Here is a 26,811-nt window from a genome sequence, read left to right on the forward strand (position 1 = left end):
CTCTGGTCACACTGCTGTTTCTCTTCCTCAGTCAGGAGTCCACGTCTGTTTGCTTACTTCCTCCCTGCCTGAGGCCTCTCCAGCTCTGCATGTAGGCTCCTCAGTTGCTGGGTACAGAGTGATTGCTAGTCCTAGAGCTTGTGTTTATTTGTGTAGCTGAGGCATTAGTGTGTCACAGAGTCCACTGGGCTAGAGTAGCCTAGGAATTGTTGTGTATATTAAAGCATCTAAAATGGACAAATTTGGGGATTTCTGAGCCAGATTCTTAGGAAATTAAGGTAACTTGTTAATAGAGTATCTCAGAACAGAACAGTAACTTTTCCTTTGCATGTTCTGTAGATTGAGAGTTTTTAAACCTAAGATTGTGAAATGCTGTTTTGAAGCAGAATACTGTTATATTTCACTTTCAGACCTGGAACAGAGTAATAATACAAGACGTTGATGTGCTGCAGAAGAAGGCACAAGTCTTATATATTGATTATGGAAATGAAGAAATAATTCCAGTAAACGAAATTCACCAACTAAACAGAAAAATAGACTTGTTTCCTCCTTGTGTAAGTCTCTTTTACTTTCTGAATTCCTAATAGCATCCCAGAGGAGCTGTTTTTAATGTTTTGATGGACACAATATTTGCGTGTTTGTTGCCATGATTATTATGAGAAAGGACCTATTGGTGTATCTTTTTTTTTTTTTTTTTTTTTTTTTTTGCTGTACGTGGGCCTCTCACTGTTGTGGCCTCTCCCATTGCGGAGCACAGGCTCCGGACGCGCAGGCCCAACGGCCATGGCCCACGGGCCCAACCGCTCCGCGGCACGTGGGATCCTCCCAGACCGGGGCACGAACCCGCGTCCCCTGCATCGGCAGGCGGACTCTCAACCACTGCGCCACCAGGGAAGCCCTGGTGTATCTTTTACTATGTAGGGAAACAATCATGGACTTTCTTGGCTCCATTTCATTAGGCATTACTTAGTTAAGTACTGCCTCAGGTAAGAAACTTAGCATTTTTAGGGACATCTTATCAATCTGCTCTTTAAAAACAATCATTTTTATATTTATTACATTATTTGGAAGCAACTTGAATTTATGTGTAATTGAGGGATAATGACCATCCTTTGATTAATTTCTCAAGCTTCAAGTCCCAAAAGGAAAAGCATTGTTGATAGAATATCAAGAGAGACAAGTAATTATTCATAAAATTGTTTATCGGATTAGTACTTGACGATTTTTGATGAATATTCAGCATGAAATACATTGTCTTAAAAAATATTTGCATAATTAATTAGAAAAAAAGTCACTTTCAAATACTAATTTTTAGTAACTTGTGTAAAATCTTTCAGGCCATAAAATGCTTTGTAGCCAATGTTATCCCAGCAGAGGGGCATTGGAGCAATGATTGTATCAAAACTATTAAATCACTGTTAACGGAGCAGTACTGCTCTGTAAAGATTGTGGACATCTTAAAAGAAGAAGTGGTTTCCTTTGCTGTGGATGTTACGCTGACAAGTTCAGGTAAGATCTGAATCTTTCTTTTTAAATGGAGCACTTGATATGTTATTTAGTGCCCACCTGTTACTCAGAGAAGAAATAGAAACATGAAGTGAGACCAAGTAAGCCCCACTCTGGAGTCATTCAGATTGTGACGGGAACTATGGCCTTGGCTCTGCTCTTGCAGTTGGCAGTTTATCAAAGACAAGGCACAGGTTTATAGAATTGGGTACATTAAAAGGCTAGATCTAGACTTAGTATGGGAAAACTCTAGTTATCTTTTTAATACAGCCATTATAATATCCCTGATTTCTACTCATTTACTGGGAAAATTCAGGAATTTTTCTGTGATTTACCATCAGTGCTTTTTCTTTGAACAACCTTCACAGAACTGCATTTGGTTAGCATTAAGCCCATAAGCACATAATATTTAAGTTGTGGAAATAGAAGCAGTTTGGAATCCTGTTCTTCCTTTATGGCTTTGTACTTATTTAAAAAGTGACTTCTGACAGTGTGCTTATAATTGCCTCTTGGTTTCCAAGGTATTATTACTCCTCTGTTGCTTGAGACCCATCACTGGTTGATTACTTAGTAGAAAATTCAGTTAATCCTGTTGTGAAATTAAGTATAAAATCTCTGTGTTTTGTTTCTTTGCTATGTATGTTCCATGTTATGACTTGAGCTTTTGGATACTGTTTGAGGGAACTTGAAGTTTATGTGGCTGCTGGTTGACACTTGTTTCAGCCATACTTTATGTCTGAGATGAAGTAGTCTTATGTCTTAAATTTATTTTTTCTTATAAATGGTGGTCATTCTAAGCATGCCAGTGAGGTGGTAACTAAATCTTCCATGTTATTCATAATTTTTAAGTGAAATATTTTTATTAAAATTTTTGTTAAGTGATGATGGGGATTTTGACTCAATTTTTTTCTAGTAAATTTATTTATTTTTATTTATTTTTGGCTGCATTGGGTCTTTGTTGCTGCAGGCGGGTTTCCTGTAGTTGCAGCGAGTGGGGGCTACTCTTCGTTGCAGTGCATGGGCTTCTCATTGCGGTGGCTTCTCATTGCAGAGCGCAGGCTCTAGGTGCACGGGCTTCAGTAGTTGTGGCGCACGGGCTCAGTAGTTGTGGCTCGAGGGCTCTAGAGTGCAGGCTCAGTAGTTGTGGTGCATGGGCTTAGTTGCTCCACGGCATGTGGGATCTTCCTGGACCAGGGCACGAACCCGTGTCCCCTGCATTGGCAGGCAGATTCTAAACCACTGCACCACCGGGGAAGCCCCTTGACTCAATTTTTAAAGCCGAAGATTAATAAACTATATTTTGTACATAGAAACTGAACTAGTAAAAAGTATGCCAGTGTGCCAATAGCTATAATCTTTAAATCATGTGATTGATTCATTTCTTTTGTATTTTTTCTTTTCCTCTAATACTTAGTATAATATCTCAATGGAAATATGTTCTCTTAATCACTTTTAGGAAAACTCTTAGACCATGTGCTCATAGAAATGGGATATGGCTTGAAACCCAAGGGACAAAATTCTAGGAAGCAAAGTGCAGATTCAAGTGAGTATACAGATTAATATTGAATGGTGTAGTGATTTTAGTTATTTAAGAAGTATTGTCTCTTGTCTGTATTCCTAGAGTACTGCCTAAATGAAATCCCTGAAACATCAATCTTGGGTGAGACAGCTCTGCTGAACAGTTCTCAGGAGTTTTTTTTTGCCATCTGGAGGAGAAAACTCAATACTTACTGGTCTAAAAGTTATCACGGTTGAAATTGTAAATGAAGGTGGTGTCCTAGGGAGAGTGTAAAGTGAGAGAAGTGAACCTGAGCTTACAGTACCAAGGGAGAAGCTGTGATGGGAGAGGTGGAAAGAGAACAGGGAAAATGTTGCCAGAATAACAGAAGAGTAAATATTCTGAGAAGGAGTCATCAGCAATAATAAATGCTGCAAAGGGGTCCAGTGGAAGGAACAAAATCCTCCCAGCAGTATCTGCTTCACTAAGGCACTGTGGAGGTGCCTTCAGGGAGCATATTCTGTGGGCAGTATACGCCCCCATAGAGAAGAGATTATAAAACAGTTGGTGGCAGAATCGCAGAGTGCAGTGGGGGCCCTGCGAAGGGCACCTGACCCAGATTTGGAGGAAAGCCTTTCACAGTGACATCATACTGAGCAGGAAATACTCAAGTTGCTGGGAGATTTGGGAGTATGTTCTGGGAAAAAAGACCAGCATATATTAAGGCCTAGAAGTGTGAAAGAGCACAGTTAGGCCTGGAAAACTGGAAAATTGGATTAATGAAACCAAAAAGGCTTATATTTCTGCTTTTTTGATAAGGTGATCTTGAAGATGTCGGGAAAATCACAGCTGAAAACAAAATTGTTGTAGACAGCAGTGACCTAATCCCCAAAGTGTTGACTTTGAATGTAGGTGATGAGTTTTGCGGTGTGGTCGTCCACATTCAGACTCCAGAAGACTTCTTTTGTCAAGAACTACAAAGTGAGTGTAAGTAAATCTTGATTTGTGCTATCAGTAGAACATACATCAAGAGACTCAGCATGCAGATATGCAGATAATGTGTAAACTTATATTTCTTTAGTTTAAGATGTGATCTGTATCCACAGATAAGCTCGCTGAACTTCAGGCGTCACTTAGCGCGTACTGCAGTCAGGTATCTCCACGCTCTGATTTTTATCCAACCATTGGTGATATCTGCTGTGCTCAGTTCTCTGGTAAGGAAAAGAGAGTATTACTGAATTTTTTACTTACAATTAAGTACCAAGAAATGAAACAATCTTCGTTTTGCATTGGATGGCTGCATTTGAAGTTTGAGTAGTGCACCAATTATGTTTTTAAGTATATCCAATTAAACTGAATCAAAGTGTGTAAGGGAGGAGGAGGACCTGTAAAGGCTTGGTGGGGGGGTGATGGAGGTTTTTATTTTATCAGCCCTTTAGTTCTGGAGACTGATACAGACATTTGTTTATATCAATGTGGGAATGTGGAACCTCCCAGGGTCATGTCTTGGCTAGTTCTCTTTGGAACAGCGAGAGTGTCTGGAGGCACATAGCTGTTGTGGCCCGGCCTCTGTAGCTGCACAGATGATGACCCTGTGATTACCAGGTTCAGCTCTCTGCTGAAGGGAGGACCAGTGGCCTCCCCATCACAGGAGGGGAGAGACAGGTGGGCCTCCGGTAAATCTATGGCTTGGTTAGTGGAGTCTGGTTGACTCATACTGCCAGGTATTCTAAAATTGATCAAGACCTAATGGATTCACTCACATGACCAGGACATGTTCCCTTGTCCTAATGAGTTAACTGTCCACTAGAGGGATTAAGCATGTAAATAAATAATGACAAACATACAACATGAGTTACCTAGAAAGGGATGAATAAAGGTGACATTTCAGGAGTTGAAAGCTTCTGATAAGGAAAAGTAGGAATGGTGAATAAGCATGCATAGTTCAGTAAAGCTTGATGTTACATGAAAGTAGAATCTACAGATGACCATCTAAATTGAGGAGGAAAAATTTTTGTTTATATCTACATTGGAAAATCATTTCAAATTGAGTCTCTTCTATTTTTAGAGGATGACCAGTGGTACCGTGCCTCTGTTTTGGCTTATGCTTCTACGGAATCTGTACTGGTCGGATATGTAGACTATGGAAACTTTGAAATCCTTAGTTTGACAAGACTTTGCCCCATAACTCCGAAGTTGTTGGAATTGCCAATGCAAGCTATTAAGTGTGTGCTGGCAGGTATGTAATTTTTATAGTTCCTGTATTCTTAAAATATTGAAACCTAAAGTTAAGAGCATTAGAATTGAAATTAAACTAGTGAGTAGATCAGGGAATGTGTTTAGCTGTAACTTACCTCAGTACAAAAACAATCCTTAATGGAACATTTAGGAAATACAGATGACTGTTTTGCTATCTGTAGTAAAATGAAGTTGAATGTACCTGTGTTTATGAAATTGAGTCTTCTTTTTTGTTATTTATAGATCCTGCATTATCAATACATATCACAGAAGCCTGTCAGTTGCATGAATTAGGGGGAAACTGCTTTTAAAAGCAAGAACATTAACGATCATATGCTTAGAAATCACTGTATATGTAACATGTCCCGCTAGTAGCAGGAACTTCTTTCCAGCGTAAAAGATTATCTTCTACAACTTTTCTTTCACATGCACCATAATTTAACTAGTATCCAGTTATCAGAAGGATATTTCCAAGTTTCTGCTACTAGCAGTGTTCTTTTAACTACATTTTTTCAACTATCCAAGATCATTTCCTTAGGAAGAGGTACAAACTACTGTGTATAAAATAAGTAAGCTATAGGGATGTATAGTACAGCACAGGGAATATAACCAATATTTTATAATAACTTTAAGTGGAGCATAATCTATAATCTATAAAAATACTGAATCACTGCGTTGTACACCTGAAACTAATACAGTATCGTAAATCAAATATACTTCAATTAAAAATTAATGATCTTTTTTAGAAAACTAATTTTTAAAAAAAGATCATTTCCTTGGGATAGGTGGCAAAACGTACTTACATTTGCAAAAATACCACCTTAGGTGGAATGGAGATGTCAGTGGGTATGCTTTTCATGTTTGTGATACATATTATGATTGTTCCCTAGAAAAGGTAGAACTAGTTTACACGCCTACCAGAAACGTAGTAGGGAGTCAATTCCTTGACACATTGGTGTACCAAATATTGGGTGGGCCAAAAGGTTCATTCGGTTTTTTCCGTAAGATGGCTCTAGTAGCACTTAGTTGTCTTTAACTTCACTCGAAGCAATTTTGTTAGATTGTATGCGACAGCTGTCATACCAGCGTGCATTTAAAAAAAGACTTATCAAAATTGGTGAATTTTTGTGTAGCCGTTTTAATATTGAAGGTGGAAGAAAAGCAACATTTTTGGCATACTATGCTTTATTCTTTCAAGAAAGGTAAAAATGCAACTGAAATGCACAAAAAGATTTGTGGAGAAGGTGCTGTGACTGATTAAATGTGTCAAAAGTGGTTAGTGAAGTTTCGTGCTGGAGATTTCTCTCTGGACGATGCTCCACGGTTGGGTAGACCAGTTGAAGTTGATAGCGGTCAAATCAAAAAACAATAATTGAGAACAATCAACGTTATACCATGCGGGAGAGAGCTGACATACTCAAAATACCCACATTGAGTGCTGAAAATCATTTGCACCAGCTTGGTTATGTGTATCGCTTTGGTGTTTGGGTTCCACATAAGTTAAGCGAAAAAAACCTTCTTGACCATATTTCCGCATGCGATTCTTTACTGAAACGTAATGAAAACGTTCTGTTTTTAAAACAAATTGTGACGGGCGATGAAAAGTGGATACTGTACAATAATGTGGAACAGAAGAGATCATGGGGCAAGCGAAATGAACCACCACTAACCACACCAAAGGCCGGTCTTCATCCAAAGAAGGTGATGTTGTGTATGTGGTGGGATTGGAAGGGAGTCCTCTATCAGGAGCTCCTTCTGGAAAACCAAATGATTAATTCCAACAAGTACTGCTCCCAGTTAGACCAACTGAAAGCAGCACACGATGAAAAGCATCCAGAATTACTCAACGGAAAATGCATAATCTTCCAGCAGGATAACGCAAGACCACATGTTTCTTTGATGACCAGTTAAAAACTGTTACAGCTTGCCTGGGAAGTTCTGATTCATCTGCTGTATTCACCAGATATTGCACCTTCAGATTTCCATTTATTTCGGTCTTTACAAAATTCTTTTAATGGAAAAAATGTCAATTCCCTGGAAGCCTGTAAAAGGTACCTGGAACAGTTCTTTGCTCAAAAAAGTTTTGGGAAGATGGAATTATGAAGTTGCCTGAAAAATGACAGAAGGTGTGGAACAAAAGGGTGAATATGTTCAATAAAGGTCTTAAGTGAAAATGAAAAATGTCTTTTATTAAAAAACTGAAGGTACTTTTGTCCTGCCCAATAGATATTTCTGTAGTATTTCATCTTGGCCAATTTTGATAAGCTAAAAACTAAATCATTTTAATTTGCTTCATTACCAGTGAGACTGGATGTTTTTTCATAAGTTACTTGGCTCTTAATTTTATGAAATGACTTGGTATAACATTGGGGTTGTTGATTTGTAAGTGCCCTTTCAGTAAATGCTACAGATGTTTCAGACGTCAGTATTAGTGACCGGTGTTTCTTCCTGGATTGTTTTATACTTTTGTTTGTGATTTTCTTTTTTTTTCTTTTTTTTTTTTTTTTTTTGCGGTACGCGGGCCTCTCACTGTTGTGGCCTCTCCTGTTGCGGAGCACAGGCTCCGGACGCACAGGCTCAGCGGCCATGGCTCACGGGCTCAGCCACTCCACAGCATGTGGGATCTTCCCAGACGGGGACACCAACCGGTGTCCCCTGCATCGGCAGGCAGACTCTCAACCACTGCGCCACCAGGGGAGCCCCTGTTTGTGATTTTCTTAACAACCTTATTGACATACAATTTATATACCATAAAAAATCACTGTTTTAGGGAATTCTCTGGCAGTCCAGTGGTTAAGACTCCTCTCTTTCACTGCCAAGGACGTGGGTTTGATCCCTGGTCGGGGAACTAAGATCCTGCAAGCCGTGCAGCACAGCCAAAAAAAAAAAAAATCAGTGTTTTAGGTATACAATTCAGTGATTTTTAGTAATTTACCGAGTTGTACAGCCATCACCATAATCCAGTTTTGGAATATTTCCATCACCCCACTGAGATCTCTTGTGCCCATTTATATATAGTAGTTAATCCTAGCTTCATAGGCAACCATTAATCTACTTTCGGTCTTCTAGATTTGCTTCTTTGGACATTTCGTATCAATAGATTTATGATGGTTTGTTTACATAGAAATATAGAAGCATTTTACAGACTTTTTCTTTATAATTTTGCCTTCATTTTCGTGTTTAGAAAATCCTTCTCAGGTGGGGCTTTCTGGTTCCAGTGTTTGTCATAGAGTCCTTTTAAGTTTGTGGAAATTAGGAGCTAAATTTGTAAAGGCTTGCAATAAGAAATATTTTAACATTCTTTTAAAAATTCTTTGTTAGGAGTAAAGCCATCATTAGGAATTTGGACTTCAGAAGCTATTTGTCTGATGAGGAAAATTGTACAGAACAAAGTGATCACAGTGAAAGTGGTGGACAAGTTGGAAACCAGTTCCCTGGTGGAACTTATGGATAGGTCTGTGATGCCCCACATCAGTGTCACCAAAGTGCTCATTGATGCAGGCTTTGCCGTGGGGGACAAGGGGGTAATGACAGATAAGCCTGGTGACATGAAAGAAGCCAGTGGTAAGTAAATTGTCCACCAGATAATGTCCATGCTGGAATTCAGGTGGCTTTGTGAATGTATGGGTTCTCATACTTTACACAAGAATTGATGTTGAGTACCTTTTGTCCTTTTAAATCAAGCATTCATCTAAAGAGTGTGTTTGGGTCACTGGCAGCTGAAGATCGTTCAGAAATGTGAATTTGAAATTTGGAATTCAGTGAGGTAGTAATGGTTAATTCTTACACTGATTAACTTTCTTGCAAAGTCACTAAGAAAGTCATTGGACATTCAGTTCTTCAAAAGCAGACTCTTTAGCAGCCCTGCCTCCAACTCCCTGCTCTGGCCATTTGTTTTGCAAATCGTCCATTTATTTTCACAGTTCCCTCGGGTGTAGAAGCAGAAATCAGTCTGTTGGAGTGGACGTGGGTTGAACTTGCTGTTGATCAGACAGTAGATGTTGTGGTCTGTATGATGTACAGTCCTGGAGAATTTTACTGCCATGTGCTTAAAGAGGATGGTAAGTTGACTCTTACTTATTTCTCTTTACAGTACACTGGCATAGATAATAGGTCAAGATAAGTTTGTTATTGGGTGGTGAAACTGTTCTCTTTCCAGTAAAGGCCAAGTGGGTATTTGTACTTCCAAGAAAGATTTGGGTTTACTTGGTTGCCTTTTATTCCATTGTAAGACATTATTTTCTGTTTTCAATAGTCTCTGTTTAAACCAGCTTAGATTTCACAGAATGCCTCCTAAATTCATTTTTGAAAAATTTTAATTGTTGATCTCATTGACGTACGACATACATACAGATAAGCGCACAAATACGCGTGCAGCCTAACAAATTATCACAAAGTCAAAACCTTGTATAACCAACATCTGGTTACCAGTAACCCGGAAGTTTCCTTCATGTCTGCTGACAATCACTGCCACTTCTTTCTTTCAGAAGTAAATATGATCGTGCCTTCTAATAATAGCATAGTTTAGTTTTTCCCATTTATGAACTTTATATAAATGGAATCATACAATATGTACTCTTCTGTGCCTTGTTGCTTTTTTTTTCCACATTGGTGAGTTTGGACTATCATTTTCACGTGTGGCTGTAGCTCGTTTTTTGTTGCTGCATAGTGATCCGTTGTATGAGTGTACTGCAATTTACTGTTCCTTTCTACTCTTGGACATTTGGGTTATTTCTAGTTCTGAGCTATAAAATGTTGGTAAGCATATCCTCATACAAATTTAACGCACATGCACATGCATTTCCATTGAACATGTACCTAGGAATGAAATTACTGGCCAAATCTTAAAGGGTATGTGTGTTTTCAGCTCTGATCAATGAATGCTAAAAAGTTTGCAAAGTGATCATGGCAGTTGTTGGTTTGAGAATTCTGGTTGCTCCACATCCTCACAAACACTTTGTATTTTCCGTCTTTTTCCCTTGAGCCGTTCTGGTGAGCATCATTGATTTTAACCTCTCTAGGTTTTGGGTTTTCTCTCTGTCAGATAAGGATGTTACCCTAGATAACGAAGTTCCTGCCTGTCTCCCAATTTGTGAGATTTGTCATCCCTTCATACAGAATCATCTGGTAGATAGGCTACTATTTTAAAATATTTGCCACTTTCTTATTTTCATAAGTGATTGTACAAGCATATGGTACAAATGTTAAAGTTACAAAAGAGAATATAGTGAAAAGTAAGTTTCCCAGTTCCTCTTCTCAGATTTCTAAATATCCTTCCAGTTCCTTTTCTCAATGTTCTTAATATCTTTCCAAACGTACTCTATACATACGCTTGTATGAATATATGTATTCCTTTTTATGTAGGCATAAATGGTAAAATAAATAATATTTGCACTTTGCCTTTTTCTCGCACTCTGTCTTGGATATCAGTTCACATAGTGTTTCCTCCGTTCTTTTTAAAATATACTTTTAATTTTGGAATAATTTTAGATTTACAGAAAAGTTGCCAAGATAGTACAGAGAGTTCCTGTATACCCCTAGTTTTCTCTGTAGTACCACAATTATGTAAGATGTTAACATTTGTTACAACTTAAGAGACCCACATTGGTAAATATCTATGAACTACTCCAGACTTTATCTGGGTTTCGCTAGATGTCTTTTCCATTTCTGGTAATGTCCTTTTTCTGTTCCAGGGTACCACATCACTGTACGTCCTCATTCCTTTTCATGGTTACATGGTATTCCCCTGGGTGGGTTTACCCTAATTTAGTTAACCTAGGTACGGATAGCTAAAGGATTCCTGTGTACAAGCATTTATTACTGAAAACAATTTTTGTAATCTGTGATTTTATTCTGAGACTATATTCTTGAGACAGATTCCTAAAATGGTACAATAGTTATTAAGTCAAAGGATATGTGTGCTTGTGCTCTTGAGAGACTGCCCTCAAGAGGTCATCCAGGCTGATTTCCACCGTCAGTGTATGAAAGTGTCCTCTCCTACACCATTTCCTGCAGTGTGTCCTTAAACTTTCTTATTTTGACTAATCTGAAAGGTGACAATTCTAACTCGATACAACTTAATTTCCATTTCTGTGAATGGGTCTTTGCCACATATTTAAAAGATATTTTTCTTTTACTTCTATAGTGTTCAGATCCCTTTACTTGGCATTTTAAAGCTCTCCACGGTCTGTATCTTTCCAAGCACATCTCTGGTGTTTTTCTTCGGTGATTCACCTTTCCATTCCTCTTCTCTGCCAGACTTCTCCCAGCAAGTGTTTTTTGGCTGCTTAATTTGGTAACTTTGCCTCAGAGCCGTTTCTTTTTCTGGAATACCCTCTCCTTTTCTAGCAAACAAGTCATACTTCAGATTTCTCTATGAAGCCTTTAGTGCACAGAGCTCACCTCTCTGAAAGTCCTTAGCAGACACTATCTGTGCCAACCATTTAGTAATTACATATACTCCTTCAGGACAGCTTATATGTAACTTCCTTTCTGTGCAGGCTTGTGCACTGTTTCCTGGTCCACATGCAAAGCTCATGCTCTAGCATACTGACAACAATGCCATCATCATGGCTCTGTGCCCAGTAAATTGTTGGTATGGGGTTTACTGAGAGTATTAACTAAATAATGACTTATTTGCCCAATTTCTTACTAAGGAGAAGGGAAAGGTATTTGGTGTACTTTATAGTTGCTTGGGGATGTGCCTGGGTTTTTATGATCAATGCACTTTCCAACTTTAAGTGAAAATCTGTTACTCTGCATGTTTTTAAAATATTAAACGCTATGTGTATTGTGTTTTCAGCTCTAAAGAAACTCAGTGACTTGAACAAATTGGTAGCAGAATATTGCCAGCAGAAGTTGCCTAATAATTTTAAGGCAGAGGTAGGGCAACCTTGTTGTGCTTTTTTTGTAGGTAAGTTGCAGTTGGCACAATATTGACTATATTAGAATCTTTTATTTCTTGACATTCAAACCTCATTTTTAGTGTATTTTCTTCCTGATGTTTAAGCAGATATTTTTCATAATCAAAATTAAATGAATGCTTAAAATACCATGGTTTTTTTTTCTTCTCTCTTTGTAACAAGGAGCCTCCAAATGATACATTCTTACCTAACTTTGTCAAGTGCTTTTCTTTCCAGAATTTCTGATAATATTAAAAGCTAGAGAATGGGAAACCTGTTCACTGCAGATTCATTGTTTCTTCTGGTCACCCTGTGCATGTTTATTTTGAAAATATGTTTGATGAAACACCTTAATTTCATTGCATGTTTTTCTGTTTATTTTTTCTATTATTTACCAAGTAACAAGTGAAACAATCTCATTAGCGGTGAGAATATTATAAGTCTTCCAGTTTGACAAATATCAAGTTTATTAAGTCTTTATTTCACTTAATATTCTGCTTATTGGTTAGGTTATGAATGAAATCTTTATAGTAGATGTAAAAGTGTGATGCTATAAAAACTTCGGTGATATTCTAAGAATGAATTTTGAGAATTATCCTTCTAGGGATTTCTGATTAAAAACTAAAGGTGTTGTCTGGGAAGAGAAATATATTATTAGGTACTTTAGACAAAGAATGGTTTTTTTCAAGATAAAAATTTCAAACCTTAATAGAAGGGAAATATTCCATGTTACAAATTTTGTGTTAAATCTAGGTGATGGTAATTGGTATCGTGCTTTAGTCAAGGAAATCTTACCAAATGGAAATGTTAAAGTACAGTTTGTGGATTATGGAAACATTGAAGAAGTCACTGCAGATGAACTCCAAATGATCCCATCCAAATTGTTAAAACTTCCATTTCAGGGGATACAGTGCTGGCTAGTAGGTATGGTGCAGAGTAAGAAATTTTCTCAACTGTCTTCTAATACTTAAGAGTACATAAATTTCTCAGTATTAATATATTTATAATTTTAATATTTTGTGTAAGTTATTTTCTGTTTCATATTATAAAATTTAGAAACATATTTAAAGATACTGGCCAAAATGTTCAGTGTTGATGTCAAAGTAAGGAAGCAGCTGCTTTTCTATACTTATGATAGGAGTGAAAACCGATGCTTTCTTTTGAAGACATTTTGCAGGATTCCTTAAGAGCCTCAGATATTCTAACCTTTTGTCTTAGCAAGTTTACTTCTAATAATTCATCCTAAAGAAATGATCATGTGATTTCACAAAGTTCACCTACATGGAAATTCATTACACTGCTGTTAGTAATAACAAAACAACCTAAATAGCCAATAGTAGAGGCTTGGTTAAATGAGGATCCATATAATGGGTAGTGGTAGTACCTATTTCATAGGTTTGTTGTGCAGATTATTAAATGAATGTTTAGATCAGGGTCTGGCACTCAAAGCTCTATTAAGTGTTCGTTCTTATTACACAGTCATTAACATGTTAAATATGTGTTGATGTGAAGACTAGTTCATGATTTAAGTGAAGGAAGCAAGTTATGAAAGAGATGGCAGGATGGCATTGTGATTAAGAGGACGGATTAGAAGCAGCTCTGCTGCCTACTAGCTGTAAGACCTTAGGTAAACTGTTTAAACTCTGTGCTTCCTTTTCATCATCTGGACAATAATGGTACCTTCCTCAAAAAGGCACGAAGGACAAGAGAGACAGGCATACAGCACTGAATAGTGCCTAACAGTGTAACTATTTTTATTATTATAAAAATTTCTTTATAAAAGAATTATGAGTATATATGTGCATGTGTGTATTTCCATATGCACATAAAAGATTATGAAAGGCTGGATACCAAAATGTTAATAGTGGTCATGTCTAGAAGCATTAGATGCTTTTTATTTTTCCTTTTGCCTGTTTCTTTCTACTTATTTTACACTAAGTATGCTTTGGATTATTGTTTTTAATCACCATGTTTTCTGTCAGTGTTTCTTAAAATATGATCCCTCCACCCCACAGCCAGTAGTATCAACATGAGAACTTGTTAAAAATGCAGATTCTTAGTCCCCACCCAAGACCTACTACTAAATTGGAAACTCTCGGGTGGGGCCCCCAAATCTGTTTTCACAAGCCCTCTACATAATACAGATGCACACTCACATTTGAGAACCACTGTTATGAAAGTAAGGGTTTAAGCCAAAGTTATCCCAGAAAGATAATTTTTGGTTAAATAATTTAAAATGATATTTTGAAATTATCATTGGAAAACTGTCCACAAAGGTGCAAGTGTATGTTTAACATCTTTTACCAGAATAGTTGATAACTCATCATTGTGTATGTAACCATAGTGGCTTCTAAAAGAAATAATAATTCTATTTTTGCCTATTGGGAAAAATGCCAGGTGAAGATAAGTTAGTGAGGAAGGTAAAGACGGATCCTGAGCCTCCTAAAACAGTAGTATATTTGTAGGTGCATTATCTGCAACTCAGCACTGAGGATGATGTAGATACATAATTGATTATTGAGCAAAGATATTCAAAATCACTTGACCTGAATGGTAAACGTGGGAAGAGTCCAGTCCTGGATATTACTGAGGCAAAAAATGCAGCTTTGGGGCACAGAATTCTTTTTTTTTTTTTTATACTCCACATCTTTATTTATTTTTATTATTTTTTATACTCCACATCTTTATTGGAGTATAATTGCTTTACAATGGTGTGTTAGTTTCTGCCTAATAACAAAGTGAATCAATTATACATCTGTTCCCATATCTCTTCCCTCTTGCGTCTCCCTCCTTCCCACCCTCCCTTATCCCACCCCTCTAGGTGGTCACAAAGCACCGAGCTGATCTCCCTGTGCTATGCGGCTGCTTCCCACTAGCTATCTGTTTTACGTTTGGTAGTGTATATATGTCCATGCCACTCTCTCGCTTTGTCACAGCTTACCCTTCCCCCTCCCCATATCCTCAAGTCCATTCTCCAGTAGGTCTGTGTCTTTATTCCCATCTTACCCTTAGGTTCTTCATGACCTTTTTTTTTTTTTTTCTTAGAGTCCATATATATGTGCTACCATACGGTATTTGTTTTTCTCTTTCTGACTTACTTCACTCTGTATGACAGACTCTGGGTCCATCCACCTCACTACAAATAACTCAATTTCGTTTCTTCTTATGGCTGAGTAATACTCTGTTGTATATATGTGCCACATCTTCTTTATCCATTCATCTGTTGATGGACACTTAGGTTGCTTCCATGTCCTGGCTATTGTAAATAGAGCTGCAATGAACATTTTGGTACATGACTCTTTTTGAATTATGGTTGAAAACTTCCCTAATATGGGAAAGGAAGTAGTTAATCAAGTCCAGGAAGCACAGAGAGTCCCATACAGGATAAATCCAAGGAGAAACACGCCAAGGCACATATTAATCAAACTATCAAAAATTAAATACAAAGAAAACATATTGAGGGCAGAATTCTTCTTAATGCTGTTTTATTTGTTAGATATACAGCCTAGAAACAAACACTGGACCAGAGAAGCCATAGCAAGATTTCAGACGTGTGTCACAGGGATAAAACTCCAAGCCCGAGTGGTTGAAATCACTGAAAATGGAGTGGGAATTGAACTCACCGATTTTACCACTTCTTATCCCAGGATAATTACTGATGTTCTGATTGATGAACATCTGGTTTTAAAAGCTAGTTCACCATGTAAAGACTTAGTGAAAAACAGTCCTGTTAATAAACATGGTCTTCAAATTGATGCCCCATTGCTTCAAGGTAACATTTTTAAACTGCTACTTAAATTTATGTTATCCTTTGCTTTTATACGCTATGAAAATTTTTCTATTCCAAGTGACATGATTTTCCTGTAGAAATATGCTTTGTGGAAATAGATTAGTAATAGGTAAAGTTAGTTTGATATTTATTGAAACATGTTTTTTTAATTAAACACTGTACTCATTTTTAATGTAATTACTTGTCAGGCAGACATGTATCATATAGCTATGTATCCTTTAAAGTTTGAGTAAATTTTTAAGAAATATACTACAGAAATGGAAATATACTACTGAAGTATACTATAGGAGCATAATAGTTTAACGATTCTTATTATAGATTGAACTTTTTTGTGAGGCACACCAAAATCCCTCAAATTAAACAGATTGTTTTATGAAAATACAGATTTTCGTTTTGGGAATTTGGGAATGTTGGTATTCAGTAGAATACTAAATTTTATCTTTTTCATGAGAGACCTGTATTTCATATGTTTTCAGCCAGCTCTCCAGCTGAGCAGTGGAGGACAATAGAATTGCCAGTTAATAAAACTGTACAGGCAAGCATATTAGAAATCGTAAACCCAAACTTGTTTTATGCTCTACCAAATGAAATGCCAGGTAAGAAACCAAACAAAGTTTGAGACACATCTATGCTGGTCTTTTAAACTGTAGAATGAACTTACCTGAATTCCTTAGGAAGTGATGGGGAGAAGAAGGTGATGATTTCTGTTTCACTCAGTGTTTTAATTGATCATAATAACACTTAAGGAAAATTTAATTATAAAAACATGAATGTGAACATGCCGTGCATTCAGCACCTACTCCACCTGGTCTTGATCATCTACAGCTTTTTATAACAAAGCAATGTCCTTAATTACTGTATAATTTCTTGTTTAAAAATAGGTACTGTCTGCATTGAATTGTACTTACTAAGCTAACCTTCTACAAGCATTACGAGAATTTGAACCAAAACAGTTTTAGATACGTTGGAAGAGTACTTCCTAATCAGTCTATAATCACAGTGTTACTGTATCTTAGAAGCTTAGAGAAATGTTTTACACTGGCCCTAATCATGAAGAAAAGTAGCATATAAATGTTGACTTTCCTTTTCCTTTTTTATTTCGTGAAAGATTACAATTAAGGCATCTCTTCAGTGTATTTTAGTTTTGTTTTTTTTTAATTCATTTATTTTATTTACTTATTTTTGGCTGCGTTGGGTCTTCGTTGCTGCACGTGGGCTTTCTCTAGTTGAGGTGAGCGGGGGCTACTCTTCGTTCCGGTGCACGGGCTTCTCACTGCGGTGGCTTCTCTTGTTGCGGAGCACAGGCTCTAGGCCCGCGGGCTTCAGTAGTTGTGGCTCGCGGGCTCTAGAGCTCAGGCTCAGTAGTTGTGGTGCACGGGCTTTGTTGTTCCATGGCATGTAGGATCTTCCTGGACCAGGTCTCGAACCCATGTCCCCTGCATTGGCAGGCGGATTCTTAACCCCTGCGCCACCAAGGAAGCCCCAGTGTATTTAAGTTTATTCTTGCAGTATCAGAGGCTGAGTTAGTGCAAGTTTGCTATTCAAAATAATTTGCAGGTATTTGAAAGCTGAATAAAATGAAAAAAAATTTTTTTCAAATGGTCAAACCAAGAATTGTGGTGATAACAATAACTGCTCTTAAATTTATCCTCCAGTATTAGGAATAATCAACTTTAAACTGTGTAGTGGAAAGCAGGGTCTTAGGATTATTGCATCCTGACCATAACATACGGTATGATGAATTGGAAGTACTTTGCTTCATTTAATTAACTATAACACACTTACTGAAAAGTATACTGAACAGTAGTAAAACTGCAACTTAATAAAACAAGTTTTTGTAGAATGAACACACTAGAATAGCCACCCTAATCAAGAAATTAGTCCCCCAGTGGCTTCCTTCTTGCCCGCTCCCAGTCTTGCATCCCTTCCCCACAAGGTAACCAGTAGTGGTTTTATCTTTTTTTGGCTTTATCTATTTTTAAAATATAAATGTATATTTTAATATATATGGGGTCTTTTTTGAGTGATTAGATTTGACTTTCCTTTTTATATAAATACTTTATTATAAATAGTAGCATTGAAAATTTCTTCACAAAACATCTTCTATATATATTTTAGAAGATCAGGAAAAACTGTGTGCATTGACAGCCAAATTGTTAGAAGATTGCAGTGCTCAGAAAAGTCGATCGGCCTATAGACCAAAAATTGGAGATGTGTGCTGTGCCAGATACACAAGTAAGATTCTTTTCTATTCCCCAAACAGTGTTCACTTTAAAATTTAGATTTACAGTTTAAAAATGTATTTCGTTTCCCTCTTCTTTTGTATGACAACTAGGTCTACAATTTCCCTCTCTTTCTTCCCAGTAGAAATGTGTCATAATTTTTGTTTAGATAAGTATTCTGTATTACGTTATTAGGTTTGCATAAACAGTATTCACAGCCTACCCATGTAGTTACTATAATTACATTTTTCTTTTGCAGCCTTTTTTGTTACTAGTGTTCTATATACTTTCACTAATGATCTCCAGTTCTCTGCATTGGTATAAATTCTCTCCATGAATACTGCCTGTACTTTATCAACTTTTATCATACTGTAGGCAGCTCCAGCCTTCTGACACACTCCTATCCAGACTGCTTGTCCTCCAGACCTGAGCTGTCATCCTGAAATTTTCCTTTCACCATCATGCTGGAGATTGTTTCAGCACAAACCCCCTATGTTTCTTGGATTTCTCTCCCACCCCACCTTGTTGGCTAGATTTCTCCCTCCCTTGTCTCAACTTGTTTTCTGGATCCTTTACTTTTGATTTAATATTTTGGTATATCTATCTCATCCTCTAGAAGCTGAGAAAAGGTACATGTAAGATAAATTTTGTTACCTTTCATGTTTGAAAAAGTCTTTATTCTACCCTAATAGTTACTTGATAGCTTACCTATAGATAAAATTCTAGGTTGGAAATCATCTTTCTCTTAAAATTTTGAAGGCATTGTGGGTGTTGCTGGTGGAGAGGTAGATGTCATTCAGGTTCTCCAAACTTTGTACGTATTTTTTTCCTCCTTTCTGGAACTTTTGGTAATCTCTTCATCCCAAGTTTTGAATTTTATGATGTGACTCAGCACTGGTTTTCTTTTCACCATTGTACTGAGCACCCAGTGGGTGGGCCCTTTAGAAATTCATGAGTTTCAGTTTTGAAAATTTTTCCTGAATTTTTTTATTCTTTTCTTTTATTTTCTGCTCCTTTACGAACTCCAAGTATTCTCATGTTGGACTTAAACTCTGCTGCTGAATTTCCTTTGCTGTTTTTTTTTTCCCAAGAGATTTCCTCAGTTTTCTTTTCCAGCCTTCCATATTTCATTTTTAATATCACATTTTTGGTTTCAGTCGCTTTTTTTGTTTCTCAAGTGTGTGGTTTTTAATAACTGTCTTGTACTTGCTTCAAGGATGGAAGGTCGTTTCTCCGAGGATGTTAATATCATTCTTTTAATTTTCATGGTCTTCTCCGTCTTTGGGTCTCTGTTTCCTTGAGCTCCTGTTTGTTTTGGTCTTCTCTTTCATGTCAGAGACTTCCTTCTACTATCTGGTCATCCTTCGCTGTTCGTTTATGTAAGGTGAAGCACTAAGAAGCTAATTGGAAGTTCCTTTGTGCGCAGGCAGAGCTTGTCTGCTTAGTGGACTTTCCTGTAGGGTGACCTGGCTCTGCCGTTTCACTGGGAACTCCTGATGCCTGTGTCTTGAAGTGCTTTTGCTTGGAGATGGTCGTCTCCTGCCTGGAGTGCATAGCTTGCCTGACAGGGTTCTTGTAAACCCCCTCCTCTGCTCCGCCTCACATCCCCCAGTCCGTAGTCTTTCTGGTTCGTCCTCTCTGGAGAGGAAACTCGTCTTCTGCCCATAGTTACGAGCAGTTACCTGAAAAGGGGGAATTTTCTAAGCGTTATTAAAACACGTAAACATAAAACTGATCATTCTCTTTAGCAACTTTTAAAATAGATATTACATGGAAATGTGTTTATAAACTAAAGTTTATTCACATAAACTTTGGGGAAGCAACTCTGCTTCTGTTATCCAATCCCCATTTCATCTCCATCTTTGCTCCAACTTTTGAATGAGTAGCATCAATTTTTGAGCCTTGATTGCTTGGGGATTTGAGATGCAAACTGAGATGCTTCTTGGCTTCTTTACACCCAGCTTCAGTTGAGCTCTGCTAAATCATTTCCACTCACATATTTGCTTTCCACCTTCCACTATTACATTGTCTTCCCTCTTGTTCTCTATCCTTGTGGTTTTAGGCCTTTTTCTATTTAGTCCTGTCTTTTGAGTAGAATCTGCAAGGAGTAGATGTGATGCTTGTATTTAATCTAGACTCCTTGGCGTGAAGTCAGAAATCTTGGTGTGACTTTCTAAGTGATGTAAATGTAACTGTGAGTAACCATCTTAAAGGAGGAGGGCATCATTGAATGTAACTTCTCACCTGAGATTCCTCTGTATTTTCAGGTGATGATTTCTGGTACCGTGCCATTGTTCTGGAGACATCAGAGGCTGATGTGAAAGTGCTCTATGCAGACTATGGAAACATTGAAACTCTGCCTTTTTGCAGAGTGCAGCCAATCTCTGCCAGCCACCTGGAGCTTCCTTTCCAAATTATTAAATGTTCCCTTGAAGGTAGACAATTAAGTCACTTTCCAATTTGGGTGTCTGTGGGATTTTTTTCTTTCTTTTATAGCACTAAGTCTGAAACAAATGGGTATTTTAGGACTTCCCTGGTGGCGCGGTGGTTAAGAATCCGCCTGCCAGTGCAGGGGACACAGGTTCGAGCCCTGGTCCGGGAAGATCCCACATGCTGCGGAGCACCTAAGCACGTGCGCCACAACTACGGAGCCTGAGCTCTAGAGCCCGCGAGCCACAACTACTGAACCCACGTGCCACAACTACTGAAGCCCGCACACCTAGAGCCCCTGCTCCACAGCAAGAGAAGCCACCGCAATGAGAAGCCCGCACGCCACAACGAAGAGTAGCCCCCGCTCACCGCAACTAGAGAAAGCCCGTGCGCAGCAATGAAGACCCAACGCAGCCAAAAATAAAATTAAAATTTTTAAAAAAACATATTTTAAGCAACAGCCCAGATTTCTAAATATCAAGCAGAGTTTACCAAAAAATCTCATACCATTTATTATTCTTTCATTCTCACAGAAATTATGTTCATTTGTTCCATCTTTGTTTTACAGATTAGTTTCAGAGAGTCGAGGCTCAGAGATTCTGGTTTGCCTCAGGTTGCAAAGCTAGTTGAGTGGCAGGGCCAGGGTGAACTGGGGTCAGTCATCTGACCTCTTGTGCAGGGGTCTTTCTGCTTTGTCACAGAGGCTAGAGACATTTAAATGGCACCATTTTGGGCTACCTTCCTATTCATACCATATCTGCATATTTATTCAGCCCTTCAGTTGGAGTTTGAATAAAAGGAACTAAAATGCTAAAGTAGCGTTTTATTCTTACTCCTGATTTCTTTACCCAGAGGTCCCAGTAGATAGTAACACACTGATTTCCTCACAGTCTGCTTTGGTTTTGACTCAGAGAGTTGGAAAATTATCTTTATTATTGTTTGCTTCTACCGTTAGAATGTAAGTCCACAAAGGCAGACGTTTGTCTGTTATGTGGCTTCTAGACCTAAATTAGTGCTTGACATAGTAGGGATTGAGGAATATTTATTAAGTTTGATTTTTTTTGAATGCAACAGCAGTAGTACATCAAAGCATACCTAAACCTAGCTAAAATCAGTGAGCCTTTTGCTTATTATCCTTAGATAATTTATCTCGATATCATTTTTCAGGAACTTGAAGATTAACTCTAATATTCAATTTTTTTCCAGGACCAATGGAATTGAATGGAAGCTGTTCTCAATTAATAATAGAGCTACTGAAAAAATTCATGTTGAATCAGAATGTAATGCTTTCTGTAAAAGGACTTATCAAGAATGTCCACACGGTGTCGGTTGAGAAGTGTTCTGAGAATGGTACTATCAATATAGCTGGTAAGCTGGTGATGTATGGTCTGGCGAAAAACATCCCATCTAAAAAGCAGAGTGCTTTAAATAAAGATACTTTTTTCAAGTTTAATTAGTAGCAGGTGTAAGTGTAGCCAAGAACAGATGTCCTCAATTTAGTTGACCTGATCTTTCCTTATTCTCCGTGGCCACGTTCCCTCTGTCCTCATCCTCCGCAAATCCAGCGGCCGGGTGCTGACTCACGTTGCCACCTCAGAGGAGCCACCTGGAAGGAAGCAGGCCTCCCAATCCAGATTTTCCTTAGAGCAGGCTCAGCAACACTGTTGATAGAATTGATGCTGAGAGCTTTAGAAATGTCAAGCATTCAGAGTAGCTTCCAACTTCCTTTCCATCCTGATCAAAGTGAGAAGAAGTCACATATCTGAGAATGGATCTTACTAGTTATTTCATAAGATGATGCTTTGGCAGGCCTGCCCTCAACCAAAAAGAGATATCCTGTGTGTGACAGGCAAAAGACCTGAAACCTCGGAGGTAAGGGCACTCATTTGGTAAAACCCAGGACAGGAGTAGATAACATAAAGCCCAAGTGAAAAATTAATTGATTGATCAAAGTGAGAAGAAGTCACATATCTGAGAATGGATCTTACTAGTCATTTCATAAGATGATGCTTTGGCAGGCCTGCCCTCAACCAAAAAGAGATATCCTGTGTGTGACAGGCAAAAGACCTGAAACCTCGGAGGTAAGTGCACTCATTTGGTAAAACCCAGGACAGGAGTAGATAACATAAAGCCTAAGTGAAAAATTAATTGATCAAGTCCTTTGTAGTTGGAAAGGATCTGCCCTGAGGGGCAGATCTGTATATGTTCAGACTGCAGGTTTTGTTTTGTTTTGTTTTTCCTGTTATTTATAGTGCTCATTGTCTAATGGCTTTTTGCATTTGCTTTTAGAAAAGGTGAACAGGATGAACTGCTGCTGCACAGAGCTACAGAAACAAGTGGGTTACATTTCCTTTAAGTGAAATTATACTCCCAACATTTTTAGGAATGAAATAACACCATTTCTTCTCACCCTTAGGTTGAAAAACATGAACAGATTCTTCTCTTCCTCTTAAACAATCCAACCAATCAAAACAAACCTACTGAAATGAAAAAATTGTTTAAAAGTTAAGTAAGTTAAATTTGATGTTTTTGCACTTGTGTAACCCCCAGTAGGACATCTCCAGTCATGTTGTCATGGCAGAGCTAATGGGGTGACACCCGTTTTGAGGCTGTACTTTATTCTGTGGTCTAATGATCTGAGGTCTGGCTGTAGTGTTTCTGCTGTCTTTGTAGGTTTTGTTTGGTAAGCTCCCTTTGACGCTGCTAGTGGGACTGAGTCCAGGGCTGTCCAGGTTGCAGCGTCCTTTCCATACTGTGTTTGACATAGAGACAGCTCTTGATGATATTTGCAGGGACTTGTAAAAATTGTCGTGAGGTCAAGCTTAGCCTGAAATTGTGTCCAGAGTGAAATTAACCCTCCCTTGTATGTACTTCTATAAAAACATTTAGCACTTTTTGTGAAGAGGTTCTAAGAGGCCAAGAACAGAAAATGGGCTGTACTGATAGTATATTTCATTTCAAAACAAAACATACTCTTCCATTTTTGGCTGCGGTGACTCTAGTGGTTAAAGACTACATTGGTGGATTTTGAATAGTGGTTCCCCTGCTTTTTTATATTGCCTGAGATCCTTTGTTCTAAGGTGGCCCTCGGAAATTGTTTTGTGATCAGTAGCCAATTAGAACTTCTCATCAAAATGAAATTGTCCTTCTCGTCACTTTGAATTGATAGAATTCTAGCTGAAAGCAAAGGATCTTTGACTTACTCAGTATGTGCACTCTTGCTGGCTAACATGCAGTTTATATCTGACCATTTGCAAGTAGCTCCCAAGGTCCTCCTGCTCTCTAGGGCTCTGTGGGTGTAGCAACTCTCAAGGAGGTGCCTACTGGGGTCAAACCTATTCTCCACATGATAATGGACAGTTGTTCTGTTTCTGTTTCTAAGAAAGTGTGGCTAAGTTCTAAGCTAAATATCATTCATGCAAGATCAAGAGTTTTGATTCTCATGATTTATTTTGAGATGATTTATTTTACTTCACAAGTTTTGGGTTATTTTTAATAAATGCTGACTTGCAGTTACAACTTTCAGTCCTTTCTAATACATTAAGTTTTAATACTGACTGCTGTTATGTGTACCATACTTGAGTTTAAAATCTTAAATTTAATGATAATTTAAATTTCATAGATTGAGGAGCATGCAGTGATGTGAACTTCTGGAGTTTAGTCCTAGTGCCAATTCATCATATTTCTAATCAAGTTGATTAACTGTATGTGCTTTAATCTTTATATCTGTGCAATAAGCTTTTTTTTTTCCCATAAGAATATTGAGTGTGTTTGGGTACACAACTTCAGATGAAACCTGTATTTTCTATTGTTTCTAAATAGATTGAAGACATTACTTTTAAAAAAACCAAAACACTTGATTTAAAAGCGTAGTGGTTGAACTGGCTTCACCCCTACTGCAGAAATAAATACATAGTTTGTCTACCTTTGAACACAGTGTAATACCTTATATTTGAGTAGTGCATTATTTAATAGTCACATTTTTTTACATCTTTATTGGAGTATAATTGCTTTACAGTGGTGTAATAGGCACATATTTAATCTTCACAGTGCCCAGAAGATTAAAAGAAGGTAGGCCTCATTTTATAGATGAGGAGGTGAAGGCTCAAGGAGGTTAAATGGCTGCCCAAAAACCACACACACAGACTGGGAAGTAGGTCTTATGATGCAAGCTGAGTTCTCCGTACCGCCGTTTGCTGCTTACCTGTAGCTGTGCTACAATATCATTTTAGATTAGATCAGTTCTGGAGGGCAAGAAACTAAGGGGTTATATTACTAGAAAAAAATTACATACATGTTTCCTTAAGCATACTTCCTTCATTGTGGTGAAAATATAGTTGGATAATTGCTTAAATTATTCTTCTTAGAGAAAGATAAAATGTGCTTAAAGTTTCACTGTTTCATCATCTCTGGAGAAATTTGTTTTAATTTGTTAGTAATTTTATTGTAAAATTGCTAAACTAGGAGTGATGTGATGAGAACATAAAACTCTCTGTAATCTATTATTCAAAAGTGGTAAGTATTTCAGCATACAAGTTAATAAAAATATTTTTTATATTTGGAGGAGAGCAAACAGCTATATATTTTATCTGTGAAGGGAATTACAGACAGCTGTATTGGACATAAAGCACTGTTACTGTGGCAGTGAATTTTTTTTAACTGGCAGATTTGACTTAAAGTGATTTCAGTTAAAAGTGAATATTTGGTTTACTTTTACTTAAGCTAGAAATTAAGAACCATGGTAATTGAGTTTTTATATAAGGCATAATGATAGTTGATTTTTCTCTTGCAGAAACACTCTCTTGGAGATCAACACTTACGAGAAAGGAAACAGCGAAGGCTAGACTTAGGAGAGAAAGTACAGCATCTTGTGTTTTTGTTTCTTGGAAACTTTTTCTTTAATGACATTTTATGCCTTAATTTTTGTCTGCTTACCACTCTTCTGTCGAGGTGGGGTAGTTGTATTTTTTTCCCTCGAACTTCTTCCCCCCAAATAAGTCTTGCATAAAAGATTCATACCAAGTGTGTGGGAATATGGGAAGGGATACATAGGGGCTGTCTAGTGTATATATAACTTTTTATTACTTAAAGGTACTGAAGAAAATATGGCTCTGGGTTAATACTGGATCAACTTAGTTGATAGACACAAGAGTTTTATTTTTTGGATTTTTCTGTATGTTTGATCATGGTAAAATACGCCCTGCTCTCCCTGTCACAATCTGCCTCTTCCACGTAATAAATGTTCTTTGGTTTGTTGTTGCTTGGGTCTCTGCCCTTCTTATCCTGTTCTCTCTGAGGTTATCAGCTTCTTTCTCTCCATCTTGATTCAGATGACGTTTCCCTCAGCCTTTGGGCACAGTCTGCCGTTGGGCTCTCACCCACTAGGTGGGTGGAAGGCACTTCCTCTCTCTGCTCCTGCCATCCATAGGTACCTTTCCAATCTGTAGCCACTTAGATTGTTAATGTAGATAGAATTTACATTTTCTGAAGCACAAATATATTTAACAATTTAAGTTAAAAAGCTAAGTTAGAGTATATATTTTTCTGGAAGCACATACAGTCATCTTAAACTCTAAACTCACATATGCAGAATTATGGGCCAGCTGACTTTCCTGCCAGCCTGTAAGTCTCTATTTGGGAATTTTTCCATGATTTAAGTATCAGACTGTGACAGCCTAAGAAGATGTTGTCACCGACTCAAAGAAGAAACTTGACTTTTTTTTTTTTCTTTTCCTGGTAATGTGTGTCAGCTTAGATTAAGTGGAGTTTTTCCTCATGTTAAAAGTTGTTCAAACATTGATGTGCTTCTATTAGATAAAAATTTAAGCTGCCCAGTAAAATCCTTTTCCTTCACAGCCAGATTTCCCTTGTGTTCTTATTGCCAGCAGCATTTTGCTAATTTCCTTTTCTTGTTGGCACATACTAGGAGCACTGGACGTTTAGTTTGTTCATACTCTGTTCAGTTCCAATCACAATGAAAATGCAAATGAAAACTGGAATCGCAGAATTGTCCTTTTTATTAAGGAAAATTAGGGAAGCAAGTCAAGGAACACATTTAAAAAAATCTAAGTTCATCAGATTCCAAGGTTTTATCACATGGTACATACTGGAAGTTTGAATAGAAACAGTTTAAATTAAATGGAGTTTAATAATATTTGGTGGTTGAGCTATTTGCCTTGTTCCCAAAGAGAAACTAACGTAATCTCTAGTGCCAGTCTCACAAGT

General features: G+C 37.7%; 1 protein-coding gene across 6 annotated transcripts in view; it reads left to right on the plus strand.

Annotated features, from left to right (window-relative positions):
• Nucleotides 1-23,095, plus strand: part of TDRD1 (tudor domain containing 1) — a gene marked incomplete at its 3' end in the record, with an annotated part of 35,831 nt that extends 12,736 nt beyond the window's left edge. Inside the window, exons 9-25 of one of the 6 annotated variants that reach the window (XM_079716934.1) lie at nucleotides 411-554; nucleotides 1,338-1,509; nucleotides 2,963-3,049; nucleotides 3,824-3,991; nucleotides 4,111-4,218; nucleotides 5,073-5,243; nucleotides 8,564-8,806; nucleotides 9,166-9,303; nucleotides 12,045-12,155; nucleotides 12,898-13,068; nucleotides 15,641-15,916; nucleotides 16,411-16,530; nucleotides 18,053-18,169; nucleotides 20,424-20,591; nucleotides 21,793-22,033; nucleotides 22,889-22,922; nucleotides 23,003-23,095. In XM_079716934.1, the coding sequence (XP_079573060.1) occupies nucleotides 411-554; nucleotides 1,338-1,509; nucleotides 2,963-3,049; nucleotides 3,824-3,991; nucleotides 4,111-4,218; nucleotides 5,073-5,243; nucleotides 8,564-8,806; nucleotides 9,166-9,303; nucleotides 12,045-12,155; nucleotides 12,898-13,068; nucleotides 15,641-15,916; nucleotides 16,411-16,530; nucleotides 18,053-18,169; nucleotides 20,424-20,591; nucleotides 21,793-22,033; nucleotides 22,889-22,922; nucleotides 23,003-23,095 (2,562 nt within the window). Of the gene's footprint in view, nucleotides 1-410; nucleotides 555-1,337; nucleotides 1,510-2,962; nucleotides 3,050-3,823; nucleotides 3,992-4,110; nucleotides 4,219-5,072; nucleotides 5,244-8,563; nucleotides 8,807-9,165; nucleotides 9,304-12,044; nucleotides 12,156-12,897; nucleotides 13,069-15,640; nucleotides 15,917-16,410; nucleotides 16,531-18,052; nucleotides 18,170-20,423; nucleotides 20,592-21,792; nucleotides 22,034-22,875; nucleotides 22,923-23,002 lie in introns of all 6 variants that reach the window. The other 5 variants (XM_079716935.1, XM_079716937.1, XM_079716936.1 and 2 more) reach the window with 5 other exon arrangements.
• Between the last annotated feature and the right edge of the window lie 3,716 nt (nucleotides 23,096-26,811).

This window comes from Hyperoodon ampullatus (assembly GCF_949752795.1).
Source record: "Hyperoodon ampullatus genome assembly, chromosome: 1".
Taxonomy (NCBI): Eukaryota; Metazoa; Chordata; class Mammalia; order Artiodactyla; family Ziphiidae; genus Hyperoodon; species Hyperoodon ampullatus.